The sequence below is a fragment of the Hemiscyllium ocellatum genome, chromosome 32 (genome assembly GCF_020745735.1).
Source record: "Hemiscyllium ocellatum isolate sHemOce1 chromosome 32, sHemOce1.pat.X.cur, whole genome shotgun sequence".
In the NCBI taxonomy this organism is placed as follows: domain Eukaryota; kingdom Metazoa; phylum Chordata; class Chondrichthyes; order Orectolobiformes; family Hemiscylliidae; genus Hemiscyllium; species Hemiscyllium ocellatum.
In genome coordinates this window covers 15,958,184-15,974,375 of record NC_083432.1, presented here as the reverse complement: position 1 = coordinate 15,974,375, position 16,192 = coordinate 15,958,184, and the positions used below count along the sequence as shown (strand labels likewise).

The 16,192-nt window shown below is 41.8% G+C and overlaps 1 protein-coding gene across 4 annotated transcripts in view; it reads right to left on the bottom strand.

Annotated features, from left to right (window-relative positions):
• LOC132831037 (formin-like protein 1) overlaps nucleotides 1-16,192 on the bottom strand; it is a 273,471-nt gene that overhangs the window by 171,334 nt on the left and 85,945 nt on the right. For all 4 annotated transcript variants that reach the window (XM_060849081.1, XM_060849083.1, XM_060849082.1 and 1 more), the window contains exon 2: nucleotides 12,366-12,449. In XM_060849081.1, coding sequence (XP_060705064.1) covers nucleotides 12,366-12,449 — 84 coding nt within the window. The remainder of the gene's footprint in view (nucleotides 1-12,365; nucleotides 12,450-16,192) is intronic.

Sequence of the window (16,192 nt, the reverse complement as noted above, 5' to 3'; positions counted from 1 at the left end):
TTGGCCATGCTAAATTGCCCATAGTGTTAGGTAAGGGGTAAATGTAGGGGTATGGGTGGGTTGCGCTTCGGCAGGTCAGTGTGGACTTGTTGGGCCGAAGGGCCTGTTTCCACACTGTAAGTAGCCTAATCTAATCTAATCTTCACAATATTTTAAAGATCTGTGAACTTCAACCCTTAACTCTCTTTGAATCTCTGTGGTTTCTGACTTTTCAACTCTAAAAAGATACTTGGATTTACATCTTTTTGGTTCCAAAGGTGAATAGCCAGGAGTTGAACCCATGGCTGAACATCATTGGTTTGAGATACCCTAATAATTTTCACATAGTTTTTTTTATCACACTTCTTTAAGGTGCTTGGGGAAGATTTATTCCATAAGTGCTGTGTAAATTCAAATTGTTGTAAAACGGTTCGTTGTATTTTATATTCTGCATTTCCTTCCTTTTAACTTACTTACCAATCTTCTTCTCAACACCAGTTTCTTGCTGTGGGGCAGTTCAACAAATGTCACGCATACCCTGCCAATCCAGTGGCCATTTAGCTTATACATGCTCCTGATAGTGGGCAGCATCTTAGCTAAACCTGGGACAGTGCTTGTTCAACATCTATGCATGAGCACTGTCCCATTTCACCACCAAAATGTGGGCAATTAGAGGACCTTCAGATCAAACGGGAGGCCTTTCTGATCTTACATTCAATGATCCCCGGCTCTCTGTTATACAAAAGAACACCGCAGTTTGCCAACTCCTTTGTTGTCGCAGGATGATGTACCACATACAGTAAAGAGGCGCATAAATTGAGAGGTGATGTATCAGGAAAACCAGCAGTACATCAAAGCAAAGCAAATGACAACAGTCAGCAAAGATAAAAATAAGCGTGCCAGGCTCACACCTCACCCAGGCACACAAGCAGGGAATGCGAAACATAAAAAAAACTACAGATGCTGGAAATTTGAAGGTGGATCACTGGATCTGAAGTGCTGACTCTGCTTTCTCTTCACAGATGCTGCCAGACCTACTGGGTTTCGCCAGCTATTTCTGTTTTTGCCACAAACAGTGAAGTTGTTTGAACAAAATCATCCGTTACGCATCAGGCAGGTTGATGTTTGGTCTTAAAATGGCAGGATGATGGTGAAGACAAAGGAGAACAATCTCACACTTTCATTGCTTACAGAGTGGCTGCTGGGGTCTGTCTGAAATATTTAGCCATACATCAGCTGGACCTCTTAACTCCAAGTCAGGGACCTGGTGCTTTACGATAAGTGCAATGTCTGGCATTAACGATTTATGGGTGTATGAATGAAGGTAGCTGATCAATCATAAGTCGGAAACAAAACTGAAATATTGGCCTTGATATTAGTCCTTAACAGGGAAGAGTTGGGGTCAGGGGAATGGATAGTATGGTAAAAAACAGAGATTGTATCCCTAATGCAATGTGTTCATGTTCATTACTGTTTTCAATAGTATAAATGTCTTGCCTCAGACAGGGTAGATGATCTGTCCACATATTTAAACCAGTGCAGAATGTAAAATACAAACAACTGTTTCATGACAACCCGAATTTGCACAGCGCTTATTATGGAACAAACCTTCCCTAATCACTCCATAGAGGTGTGCTCAAAGAAAAGCCAGGAATCTGATTTAAAATGGACATGGGTGCATGGAGACTGTGAAAGGGAGATGGAAGGTGGCGACTCTGGTGGGTCAGGAGGAGCTGGCCTGCTCTCAAGGAAATGCTTTCCTTTTGAAAGCTACTCTTCAATTTTCTTTCTCCACCTCAAACAAAAATGCACAGAACATCTACATTGATTCTTTCTCTGCATCCACACTCACTAACCAGACACACTTTGCAAAGGCACAGTGAGGCCTGACCTGTTGAACGTATTATAATCAGAGAGGTTGTTAGATTCCCGATTGATGTCAGGACTCAGAGAAAAAAACGAAGAGACAGGCATGGTTCCCAATCTTCACGTCTGCCATCACGGTCATTCTCTCCCCTGTCTCTAGTCACTACCCCCACCCCACACTTATACCATTTTGTCATTTAGACAGGTACATGGATAGGAGAGGTGTGGAGGGATATGGACAATTCACAGGCAATTGGGTTTAGTTAAAATTGTGAAAACTGGGTGCCATGGACAAATTGGGCAGAAGGGCCTAGGTCCATGCCAGAGATTTCTAAGACTTTATAACTCGCTCCCAGACCTGACTTGTAGCCTCCCACTCTGTCCATTTGCCAAGGTCTATCCTAAACTACTGTCATCTTCCACTGCTGGTTTACCCAGTTGTGGTAATGGTATGCCAACTGCTGGACAGGAAGCAAAAGAAAAAGGTTTTTTTAACATTCCTAGTAGTACATTGGCCAGGTGTTCCCTACACTCTCCTGTCCACAGAAATACAAGGGTTAGGAGTTGGTTCACAAACTCACACAGAAGGGGACACCCTGAGGTTTGATCTCAGGTCAGCACTGTATCATTCTTCACACTGTCTTTATAACAGGAGGTCAGAGGCAGCCAGGCCCCCTTGCTCCAGATCACCTTTATCTGGCCTCTATAAAAGGGCCAAGCAAACAGAGATGGGGAGAGTGAGAAACCCAGCCGTGGCGCCTGTATCAGTCAACCGGCCTCCTGTCACTCAAAGCCTTGAGTCAGACACGACAAAGTAACTGTTTTAGTGAGAATATTACCGGGTGTTTCCTTGTGTCAAAATCTGAAAGTCTGCAACTTCTTTAGAAGGAGGACAGAAATTGCAAGAATGAACATTTATTGGAAATCAATGACCTTATATTAATGCAACAATAACCAACAGGCACAAAAACTCTGTGGTAATGTTACTGTGGCATAATACAGCAAATAGTGAGGCCATTTCCTATCTCCACACGGTTTCCATGTAGCTTTGTCCTTCAAGTGTTCAATTTTCAACGATTCACCACCCAACTGTGCTACACTGAGAGAGACTGCGATACTGCAACTGACAACAAATCTAAGTTGACCGTGGAATAACCTTGCTAATGTGCAGAATACGTGCGCACATTTAAGCACAGAATATGGGGTTGAGCTCTTCGAAATTCCACTATCAATCAGGTGAATATTCTTCTCTGATGTCAGCACAGCGAAGAGGCACCCGACAAATGGTACCTAATGCATGCCAATAAAGTGTTTGTCAGTGGAGCAGTTTGGACCAAGTGTCATTTTTGTCAAGCTTTATGGAATGTTTCTCTCTGCTTGGCCTAGCAAGTCCTCTCACCGCATCTTACCAACCTTGGCTCATTAGTTGCCTGCCCTATCTCTCTTCTCTTTTGATTCTGGATGCAATCTACCCTGTGCCATACCCAAACAACACGCCACTGCCGGGATATCCTGGAATGGACCAGCATCCCTTGCATCAGCACCCACCTTAAAAGACTGAACATGAACCCTGACCTAAGGTTGTCCTCCTTGACTTGATCGAGTACTGCAGCTAACCAGGTCAAACTTCCTGGCTTTATATCAGTGTTAAATGATTGCAGTACTGGAATTTGCGAACTCCAACAGAGGGACGATGCAAGGCTGGAATGCTGAGAGAATTCAGGTTGGGTCAAATTGGTTAAGTGCTAAGGGAACACTGGAAATGCTGCCTGGTTCAGTTCATGAGCTCAGTGCTAAGCATTGGTGCAGCATTGCAGCGGTAGTTGCATCCTGAAGTACAGCACTGCAGTACAGAAGTGTGCTGCAGATGAATCAAAGATGTGCCCTGAGGATTGTTAGAGGTTAGGGCATGTCAGATTCCAGTGTCCATGGATAAGGAGTGAATGTAGCCAATGCCCACAGAGCATGCTCCGAGATGCTGATGCCCCGTCAGAAACCTTGATTTGGAGATGCCAGTGTTGGACTGGGGTGTACAAAGTTAAAAATCACACAACACCAGGTTATAGTCCAACAGGTTTAATTGGAAGCACACTAGCTTTCAGAGCGACGCTCCTTCATCAGGTGATAGATGAAGGAGCGTCGCTCTGAAAGCTAGTGTGCTTCCAATTAAACCTGTTGGACTATAACCTGGTGTTGTGTGATTTTTAGCTTTGTCAGAAACCTGGCATTCTTCACAGCCAAGGGAAGTCGCCAAGTACCTGCTTTGACCTCCATGTTCAGAATTCTTGGCATCTAGTTTGTCTGAGGCAGTGGTATAATAGAACCCCGATTATTAATTTGACATATGTGTAGTTAATAAGGTTGTTCACAACAATAATCCCCCTTAACAAACACCTCATTACTCCAAAGAGAGAAACTAATCTCAACATCCAAAATGTAGTTAAAGATGCAGCAAAATATCCCTGACATTGAGATAGGCCTTGCCAGATTTCTCTCACAATTCTGTAACATTCCACATGACAGCCCATGTCATTCAAAATTGTGTTAATTTTTAAAATACTTCACGGTATATTGTGCCAACATTAATTAATTATGGCCCTTTGTTTCATATTTTCATTAATTTGTTTAAGAGTTCAACTTTATTCTAATTGTTATTAGAACTGGTTTTATTTGATGAGGGTGTGGCTGGCCAGGCCAATATTTATTGTCTATTCCTAATTGTCCTTGTAAAGATGGAAGGGATAAGGGAGAGGGAGTTGGGGTTCTGCAGGATTTCACAATATATTATTGGGTTCCTTAACAAAAGAATCAAAACCATTGCTATAAATAATATTTCAAAATAACACTGAACAGTGGAGCTGCCACTTTCCAACAGTAATGGGAGAGTGGAATACACTGCCCTGCAAATGACACTCCCAATCAACTAGACCATCACTTTCCACTAGAAAGCTACATTAACTATCCACATCCTGGCAGCTGAGATGCTGGAAGCTAAGAGAAGAGCGCAGCCATTTGGTAAATACGTATTGGTTAACCGCAGTCATCTTGGGGATAACCAGAGCACACGAAACAGCCACCTCCATTATCTTGCTCCTTACGAGATGTAAATGCAACCCTGCTAACCCATCAGGGAACACTATAAACTTCAGGTGCCAAAAGATTTCAGCAGGATTGATTGATTGGGGCAATCACAACAATGTCAAAATGGTGCAGAGTTCTCATCCAATTTAACCTTCAGGAGTTTTAGATTAGATTAGATTAGATTAGATCAGTGTGGAAACAGGCCCTTCGGCCCAACAAGTCCACACCGACCCGCCGAAGCGAAACCCACCCATGCCCCTACATTTACCCCTTACCTAACACTACGGACAATTTAGCATCGCCAATTCACCTGACCCGCACATCTTTGGACTGTGGGAGGAAACCGGAGCACCCGGAGGAAACCCACGCAGACACGGGGAGAACGTGCAAACTCCACACAGTCTGTCGCCTGAGTCGGGAAATGAACCCGGGTCTCAGGCGCTGTGAGGCAGCAGTGCTAACCACTGTGCCACCGTGCCGCCCACCTGTGCCACCGTGCCGCCCAGTTGAGGAGACATGAAGCACAATCCAGACAAATCTATAGCCATGTACGTTTCACTCTTAAAGAGCTGCAGTTGCCTAAGAGAAAGAATGATACAGCACAGGAGTGGGCCATTTGGCTCATTAGGCCTGTGTCAACTCTTTGAATGAAGTCACCAATTAGCCCCACCTTCCTGCTCTAACCTCACAACCAGGTCATTTTCTTCCCCTTTACTACTAATCCACTTGCCTCTTGAAAGTTAATTTTCAATTGGCTTTCATGAACCCATGCACAAAATAATTAGAAGGTAAACCTGCACCTCTTCCCTACACTGTTACAGTTAGTAACCATCTCTACATAGCAATGGTGTACTGAGTCAACAGGTGATTCAGTGGTTAGCACTGCTGCCTCACAGCGCCAGGGACCCAGGTTCAAATCCAGCCTCGGACAATTGTCTGTGTGAAGTTTGCACATTCTCCACGTGTCTGTGTGGGTTTGCTCTGGTTTCCTCCCACAGTCCAAAGATATGCACGTTAGGTGGATTGGCCATGCTAAATTGCCCTATACTGTCCAGGAATGTGCACATTGGGTGGATTGGCCATGCTAAACTGCCCTGTACTGTCCAGGGATGTGCAGGTTAGGTGGATTAGCTGTGGGAAATGCAGGGTTAAAGCATGGGTTTGGGTAGAATGCTCTTTGGAAGGTTGGTGTGGCCTCAAATAGACCACACTGTAGGAGTTCTATGATTGTGTGAGCCTTGGCCTACAAGACATATTCTAATGAAAATGCAGTTCACTTTCCAACTGAATTCAGGGTTACAGCCATGACTCCCAATTTGGAATGCTTCTGAATCAATAATCACTCCTACCTGTGTTAAAACTATTGATTGCTGACGATATGCTTCAGTTATACAGGGTGTTTGTGAGACTTCATCAGGGAGTACTGAATGCAATACTGGTCACCGTACTTAAGGAAGGATGGTAATGTGTTGGAAGCAGTTCAGAGAAGGTTTACTGGATTAACACCTGCAATGAATAGATTGCCTTATGCAAAAGGGCTAGAGAGGCCAGGCCTGTATCCTCTGGAGTTAGGAAAAGTCAGAGGTAACTTATTTAAAATATATAGGATCCTGAAGTATTTGAGAAGGTGGATGGCGAAAGAATGTTTTCTTTTCAGAAAGAATCTAAGACTAAGGATGATTGTTTAAAAATAAGAGGTCACCCGTTTAAGCCAGAGTCATGGAAACATTTTATTCCTCAAAGGGTTGGGAGTCTTTGGAATTCCTCAAAAGGCTGTGGAAGCAGGATCTTTCAATATTTTTGAGGTAGATAAATTTCTGATTACCTAAGGAATAATAAATTATTGTAGATATGCAAGAGCGTAGAGTTGGAGGTTAAAATAAGAACAGCCATGATCTTATTGCACAGCAGAGCTGACTCAAAAGACCAACTTTCATTCCTTGATCATATGTTTGCACCTGATGATAAGAGTAGGCCCATCTATAAAACCTGACTGGTTCTCAGATATTCTCTGTCTTGGCCCAAACCTCAAGAAAAGGCTACCTGCTCAAGGAGAGCTGCCAAGGAATTGCTCCCCAAGATAACTCATAAATCCTTCAGAAAAATGGACAGGAAAATTCCACATTAAATGAAGATCTCCCAAACCTATTCTGATGTCTTTCTATTTCAAGCATCGAGAGAAATGACTTTGTTTGAGACAATATTTTGGTGCGTCTCTGTAATAGTCCCAGCCATGAGTTCGGAACTTGTCATTAAAAGAATCAGATATAAACTTTGACTCTAAATATTTTTTTGGTTCAGCTGATCCTTTAATAAATTCTCTTTGCTGTTGCTGGGTATGAACATGTGAATTATCATTTGCATTTTCAAATATTAGTTAAGCAGCTTCTAAAACCCACAGAGCTGCAGCTGAATAGCAATAACGATCTGATTTCCAAAACAGTGTTATGAGGAGAATATATTAATTCCACCAGCAAGCTTGATGGAATTCTGCAGATGGCAAATGCATAAAAGGTTTGACTGATTTTCTTTTGCAAAAAGTAGAGTGTATAAAAAGAAATTATTAAAGAATAATGAAGTTTGCAAGGGGCTTTTGACATGATGTTGGGCAGAAGGAGGAAGATGTGACTCATTCAAGGCCTAGTCTGTTCTGTGCTGCATTGCAGAAAGTGATGATATAAACATAGTCATTTCACTGATATGAAGCTTCACTATTGCTCCCAGCTGTATGGTTCCAAATACCATTGGCAATGTGGAAATCTGTGCCTCATTTAGGATTCCCAATTGGATCAACAGGACACTCCTTTGTCACCCTGCCGTAATTATTCATTTTCATTCTTAACCTCATTTAAGGGCTTCATATTTGGAATTTCCACAGACAATGGTTTGGCCACTTTTGAAATACTGTGTTCAGTTCTGGTCCCCCTGCTATAGGAAGAGTATTGTGAAACTTGAAAGGATTCAGAAAAGGTTGAGAAGGATATTGCCAGGTTTGGAGGGTTTGAGCTCTAGGGAGAGGCTGAACAGGTTGGGAGCTGTTTTCTCTGAAGTGTCAGAGGCTGAGGGGTGACCTTATGGAGGTTTACAAAATCATGAGGGGCATGGATAGGGTGAACAGCCAAGACCTTTTCCCCAGGGTAGAGGAGTCCAAAACTAAAGGGCATAGATTTAAAAGTGAGAGGAGAAGATTTAAAAGGGACCTAAGGGGCAACTTTTTAATGCAGAGGGTGATATGCGTATGGAATGATCTGTCAGAGGAAGTGGTGTAGGCTGGTACAATTGTAACAGGATATGGATGGGTATATGAATAGGAAGGGTGTAGAGGGATATGGGCCAAATGCTACCAAATGGGACTAGATTAATTTAGAATATCTGGACGAGTTGGACTGAAGGGTCTGTTTCCATGCTGTACAGCTTTATGACTTTAAATAGTAGTTCATTCTGTATTAATAGTTTAGCTCCACCTTTTCAAATCTCTATTTTTTTATTTGACGATACTGACAACTTTTCCTGGAGGCATTGCCACATGGTAGAGGCATGGGTCCTCCAACCCAATTGGCCATGATTGACCAGCAGACTTTGGTGGCAGTTCACATCACAGAGGAGTACATGTTATTCTCATCCAATGTCCACACACTTGGACCTTCTGTGGATGTCACTGGATGATGATATGGCATGGAACTCTATTGATTTCCTGCTCCCGAATCCTGAAGCCAAATTTAATGTTCCTAATGTCATGTGCTGAGATCAACAGACACCAGGGATTGAAATTCCAGATCTGGGAGTCTGAGCTATATGCTTTGAGGAGGGCAGACTTAAAACACAAGGCAACATGTTGCTAAAGAGAGAAAAGTGAAGAATTTAAAAGCATTCATAAAGGGTCAAACCAGGGATACAGCCTTAAATAAAGTCCTGAATGATGTCTGTCTGCTAACAGGATAAGGTGAAGATTCATGTCCAAATCAATAACACAGGAAGATATAAAGTCACAATCCTATCACAGAAGTTTCAGTAATTATAGAACAGAGCATTTATAGTTTAGTAAACACCACATTATACCCAATGCCACACAGGACTCTTGTACATTGTATATAAAACAAAAGGATAGTAAAAGAATAGGAGGCATATCAGTGCGACTCCGATTATAGAGTTGAATATGGAATGCTCCAAGAGTCCTCTGACCAGTGGGGTAGTGGTGAGTTGAGGCATTATTGACCATTTAAGGGCCTGGATTGATAGCGGGTCAAGAAAGTCACCCGTGGACATAACGACTGACGTAGGGAGAAGGCTCAAGAAGCCCCATTAACTCCTGTTCTCACGACCACTCGCACTGCCTCCACTGCTAACTGACTAATACAAGAGCAAGATCTATAGATACTGAAAATCCAGAATAAAAGCAAGAGTCTGGAAGATTTCCGCAGGAAAGGCAACATCTGGGTTGGAAGCAGGGTTAATGTTTCAGATTGAGTGATCTTTCATCTGGTGTTAAAGGTCAGTCAACTAGAAACCGGTCAAGTAGAGTACTCAGAGGCATGGATGGGGTGGGCAAGTCACTGTTATCCTTGCCCGCAAGTCTGAAACCATGACCCCCACCTTACGTGGATATTTGGGGCTCATTCTGGGCTATGTGGGACCTCTACAAACAGGAGTTCATTTGAAAAGATTCCCCACAGTAGGCTATTGCACAAAATGCGGAGGCGTGGGACTGAGGGTGATTTAGTGGTTTGGATCAGAATTTAGCTAGCTGAAAGAAGATAGAGGGTGGCGGCTGACGGGAAATGTTCAGCCTGGAGCTCAGTTACTAGTGGTGTACTGCAAATATCTGTTTTGGGGCCACTGCTGTATTTCATTTCGATAAATGACCTGGATGAGGGTGTAGAAGGATGGGTAAGTAAATTTGCAGATGTCACCAAGGTCAGCAGAGTTGTGGATAGTACCAAAGGATGCTGTTGGTTACAAAATGACATAGATAAACTGCATAACTGGGCTGAGAGGTGGCCAGTGGCGTTTAACGCAGAAAAGTCTGAGGTGATTCACTTTGGAAGGAGCAACAGGAATGAAGATTACTGGCTAATGGTAAGATTCTTGGTCATGTAGTTGAGCAGAGGAATTTCGCTGTCCATGTACATAGTTCCCTGAAAGTTGCCACCAGGTTGATTAGAAGGCAGATGGTGTGTTAGTTGTTATTGGTACAGGGATTTAATTTCAGAGCCATGAGGTCATGTTACAGCTTTACAAAACTCTGGTATGGCCACATTTTGAGTATTGTGTATAGTTCTGGTCAACACATTATAGGAAGGGTGGGGAAGGGTTGGAAAGAGATTTACTAGGATGTTGCCTGGTTTAGAGGGAACGTCTTATGAGGAAAGGCTGAGGGACTTGAGGCTGTTTTCATTAGCGAGAAGAAGGTTGAGAGGTTACTTAATTGAGACATATAAGGTAATCAGAGGGTTAGATAGGGTCAGATGGTGATGGCGAGCATGAGGGGACATAGCTTTAAATTGAGGTGTGATTGATATAGGACAGATGTCAGAGGTAGTTTCTTTACTCAGAGGGTAGTAGGGGGCGTGGAACGCATTTAAGTGATCATTGGATAAACATATGGATGAAAATGGAATAGTGTAGGTTAGTTGGGCTTCAGGTTGGTTTCACAGGTCAGTGCAACATTGAGGGCTGAAGGGCCTGTACTGCACTGTAATGTTCTATGTTCCTTGAGTGAAACAGAATGACCTCAAGCACAGGTTAGGGTAGCAGATCAGGCAGACAAGTTGCAGATAGAATTTTCTGCAAAGGAGCATGGGGTACTATATCTTGCAAACATAATGGGCAAAGAAAGTATACTTGAAGGATATGTTATAAGGAGGAAGATGTGAATAGGAATAGAACTTTCTGCTTCTTGAAAAGATTAGATTCCCTACAGTCTACACCGACCCTCTGAAGAGCAACCCATTCCCCTACATTTACCCATGACTAACCCACCTAACACGATGGACAATTTAGCATGGCCAATTCACCTGACCTGCACATCTTTGGACTGTGGGAGGTAACTAGAGCATCCGGAGGAAACCCTGGCAGACAAAGGAAGAACGTGCAAACTCCACACAGACAGTTGCCCAAGCCGATAATTGAACCCCGGATCCCTGGCGCTGTGAGGCAGCAGTGTTAACCACTGAACCACCGTGCCACACCAAGATACACCATTTAATCAGACTTTTGTGGAACTGCACATTATCTCTACTTAACCATCTCTTCTCCATATGACTCATTACCCTGACCCAGTAAACATTGATTGGTCTCAACCATGGAAGCTTCGACTGTCCTATCAGCTCCTGCTTTTTTGGGGATGACACTGGGGCTCATTTACCTATTTCGTTGAAAATGCCAATGCAGCTGGAAACACAATAAAAATACCAAAAGCTTTATAAACAGAGGGCATAAAGACAAGGGAAAAAAAAGGTAATTCATTTCTACTAGCCAATGGTTTGGCCAGTTAGAATACCCCGTCTACTTCATGTAGATTGAAATATGAGTCATTAATTCACCAGGGTATTGCTGGGGATAAGAAAGGGCAAGATGATAAAGAAATAGATCAAAGAAGATTTCATGAGGATTTAAACAAAAACTCACATCGACTGAATCAACAAAGGCCATTTTTTCTGCCTGGAGGATCACAAATTTAATATTGCAATGTGACAGTGAGAAGAGGGTTATGAGGAAATGTTTTAGGTGGAAAGTTGGTGGAGCAGAGATTGCATTTCCACAGGGAACAGACTAAACAGACAGCAATGTCTCTTATAAGGAACAATGCTACAAGTATTTGAAGGTGAGGGCTGTATAAGGTTTTAGGAAGACAGCAAGGCAGTGGGAATTGTTTGAGATACCAATGGCATGATTGGCAGAATGACCACTTTCATGCCTCCTGAGCTATCATTGGGGAAAATAACCTGCTAATTTGGGCTCCTTTGGTCAGTGATGTGGGATCCTTAGACAATCTTCAACAGAAAAAGTGCTGATAAAAATTTCAAGCAATCTTAAAGAATTGAATTCTGATTGAAATGCTAAGAAAAGTTGACCTTCTAAATCTAAGCAGAGACAAAGTTAATAAACTGTCAGATGTAACTAAATCTCATTCTTCAATTGCTGTCTGTTCAAATCTTCCCTAAATCACATACTATCTCATTTATAAGTATTACTACAAAATGAGGGATGTTTTCATCTCGGCAAACATTGTCAACAGTCAAAGCAATTTTCTCCTGTGTTAGAAATTGCTGTGATAACTTGCAATTTGGCATTCTTGCATTTGTCCTGATGAGTGCAAGATGATAAGTTTTGACAGCAAGTTTGTCTTTTCCACAATATTTAAATTAATCACTGTTCAGTTGATGTAGTAGGAGACTAAGAGATAAAGGAAATTCAAGTGAAGATCAATCTCTAGTTACCTGATCGCAGATAAGTTCCCATTTCTTCTCGTTATCGTACTGGCTCAGCAATTTCACCTTATCTGGAGGCAGGTTCATACAATTCTGCAGAGAAAGGGAGGACAGGATTGTTACAATCGTAGCTGAGGAACTTGTGAAAAATGAGAGATTCCTGTTCAGAACTGGAACACCTTTTTGAAGATCATGGAATAAGGCTGTCTGCAGAACTTGTGTAAAATCCACAGGCGCTCTGTATACACTCGGTCGTTTTAACATCGACAGAGATTTTGTTGAGCTTTACAAGCTGCAAGGAATATGATAACTACCATATTTTGCTGTTCAACACAGAAAAAATGTGTCCTTTAAGCCTACTGCTGTTTCTATTTCTTATATTTCCATCGCTTTAGATGAAATGGGTCAGCATAGATGAGTGGGACCAAAGGGTCTGTTTCCATGCTGTGCAACCCCATGACTCTACAATTCTAAATGACAGGATTTGACAGTCTCTGAAGACATTAACACTTTTTTTTGGGTATCAAGGCAATTAAGGGATTTTTGAACAGAGCAAAAAGATGTGTTTAAAGTAGACCAGCCATGACCTTTTTAAATGACAGCGAAAGCTTGAGATGACAAATGGCATACACTATTTCTTACATTATGAATAAAGACAGAATTTTTTGAGATATTACTATATGGCTAAAATTTCAATGAATTCTTTCTTTAAAATTTCATCAAATAGGAGTGTGCAAACTGCAGCCTGAGGCCCATAAATAACTACTCCAATCTGCAGACCCCACCTAACTCATTTATTTCTTTTTCACTGGTTTATTCAGTTTCAATCGTGGAAGCCTAGAGATTTGTAACAAAAACTGTTCTTACCGTTATTCTATAAATTGTAGTTCAGAATACCAAGAGCAAGTCAGTTGGGGTTTAAATGTTATATGAGTGCTGCAAAGTCTAATCAACACTGGAACAACTCTCAAAAGCCAAATGGTTGGATCTATACTACTAACTTTGGCTTAGATAGAGTCACAGAGGCATACAGCCCTTGAAACAGGCCCTTCAACCCAAATCATCCATGCTGCCCACAATTTCCTAAACTGAACTTGTCCCATTTGCCTGCGTTTGGTCCATATCCCTCTAAACCTTTCTGACACATGTACCTGTCCAAATGTCTTTTAAAAGCTGTAACTGTACCCTCTTCCACCACTTCCTCTGGCAGCTTGTTAAATACACGCATCACTCTCTGTGTGAGAAAGTTGCCCTTCAAATCCCTTTTAAACTTTCCTCTCACACCTTAAACCCGAGCCTTCTAGTTTTGGACTCCCCTGCCCTGGGAAAAAGACCTTTGCTATTCACCTCATCTATGACTGTCATGATTTTATAAACCTCTATAATGTTACCCCTCAGCCTCCTACAGTCCAGTGAAAAAGTTCCCAGCCTATTGAGCCTTTCCTTATAAATCAAACTCTCCAACCTTGGTAACATCCTGGTAAATCATTTCTGCGCTCTCTCCAATTTAACTACACTGAAAACAAAATTTCCAGCTACTCAAAACAAAAAGATATTTAAATAAGTAATGTTATTCGTATCAAACAAAGAGATTTCTGAGCATTCAGCACCTCACTATGAGATCTACAGTCATAACAGTCTCATCCTGTTTGATACAAAATGACTCCAAGACTTACTAATGGCATTTTATTTTGGTTTCTGAGAGATGATTATGGAAGACTATTCTTTGTTAAGCTTCTTCTTAAATTGATTTTACTATGTAGGGTACTTTCCATCTTTGAGACTGTTTGACTATACTTCAATGAAAATAATTCCACAAATTCTTCTATTTAATGTCATGGCCTGTTCTGGGCCCAACTGATGGAGCACTATCTGATAATTGTCTGTTCAGCTTCTTTAAGCTAGGTTTCATTGGACTTAAAGATATCTGCATGTCTCCCCAGTCTGACAATTGCCTTCGTGGGAAGCAAAGGATTCCAGATAAAGAAAGAAACTGTGAAATTGTGAAGAGTGGGCAGATGATCTTTGCAAGTGGACCTCTTAGTTAAGTAAAAGCATATTCATACTCCTTTCTTTTTATCAAAAGTGAGCAAACATTCCCAAAAATGGAACCCTAGGATAATAGTTCTCATAAATTAATGATCATAAAGTGAGAGAAGCTAGTGAAAGTTGTGTCTTATGCTGTATTTGTTTTGTTAGGTTTGGCAGGATAGTGTAAAGACATTATTCTCAGGCAAGGCTCCTGGTAAGGCTCATAGTCATTACTCCTGTCCCATTGGCTTGCAGAGGTACTGGTGACCCTTCTGCAAACCCTGCAACTGATTCTTCAAAGTAATGAGTGACTTATTAGATTTCTTGAGAGAGCAAATTGTTGTGAAATTGGAGTCATGTACACCAAGTAAGGATGACATAAAAACATTAGTAACCCAGTTGGGTGTTTATGACAATTTGACAACTCAATGAATACTGTTACAGTTTTTAAAATGAAAATCTTCAGGTTTTTGAACAACATCTGAATTACTTGACTGTCCAAGACTGTCTACAGTTCTTCATAAAACAAACATCAATGAAGTAGCAGTTTGAACAACATTAAGGTCAGTTTTAGACTCTTCTTGTTCCGGATATTTTTGCGAAGATAAATCATAATGAGCCACTGAAAATTAGCAATAGGTCCATTCATTCTTTTGAGCCTGCCCTGCCATTAAATATGACATTCAGCTGATTTTCTGCCTCCTTTACACTTCCTTGTTGGCTCTCTTTATCTCTAGATTCTCTGAGAGATCAAAAACCTATTTACCTCAGACTAGAAGACAATCAACAATGAAGAATCCACAGGAGAGACAATCCAAAGATTCAAGTGAAGCTGACAAGAGCGGGCAGAGGATCTTTGCATATCAACTTGGTGGCTAAGTCTCAATCTTAGATGTTCAACACTTTGTCCTGAGACATAGTCCCTTTTCTAGATTCTCTAGTTAGAGGAATGAACTTCTCTGTGTCTATCCTGTCCGACCACTGTTAGACACCGCAGAGAGCATCGGCCCAAGTTACTTCGCCTCTTTTTGTGGGATAACCCTCTCATTCCAAGAATCAATCCCATGAACCTTTGCTGTACCATCTTCACCATAAGTATATTCTTCCATGGGCATGGAGAGTAAACTGTACACAATACCTCAGGCAGGAGGCTGGAAGAACACAGCAGGCCAGGCAGCATCAAGAGGTGGAGAAGTCGATGGTTCGGGTCCTGAAGAAGGGTTACAATCAAAACGTTGACGTCTTCATCTCCTGATGCTACCTGGCCTGCTGTGTTCTTCCAGCCGCCTGCCTGTCCATTTTGGATTCTAGCATCTGCAATTCTTTTGTCTCCAAACAATACCTCAGGGGCGGGCTCACTGAAGCCCTGCACACTTATGGCAACATTTCTTTCTTCTTGTACTTCAATGCCCTTGTAACATGCCACTTGCCTTCCTATTTGTTTGCTGCACCCCATATGGCATACATATATCAAAGTCTCTCTGCTCAAGAGCATTTAAATGTGTTCTAGCCTTTTTTAAAAAAAAATATCAGTTTTTATATTCATACTATCAAAGAGAATAACCTCATACTTCTCCACATTACATTCCACCTAATTACTCACTGATCTATCAGTCTCTGTCTCCTCACAGTCTCTGATGTGAAGAATCTTCAAATAATATCATTTGAAGAAAGGCATGTGTATCTGGTTACTAAACTGAAAAGAAGACTTCCACAGTCTCTGGTAGAAACAGTACGATTTTTTAAGCCACTAAAGAGTCCAGCTTGTGGTTAGCACTGCTGACTCACAGCAGCAGGGACCTAGG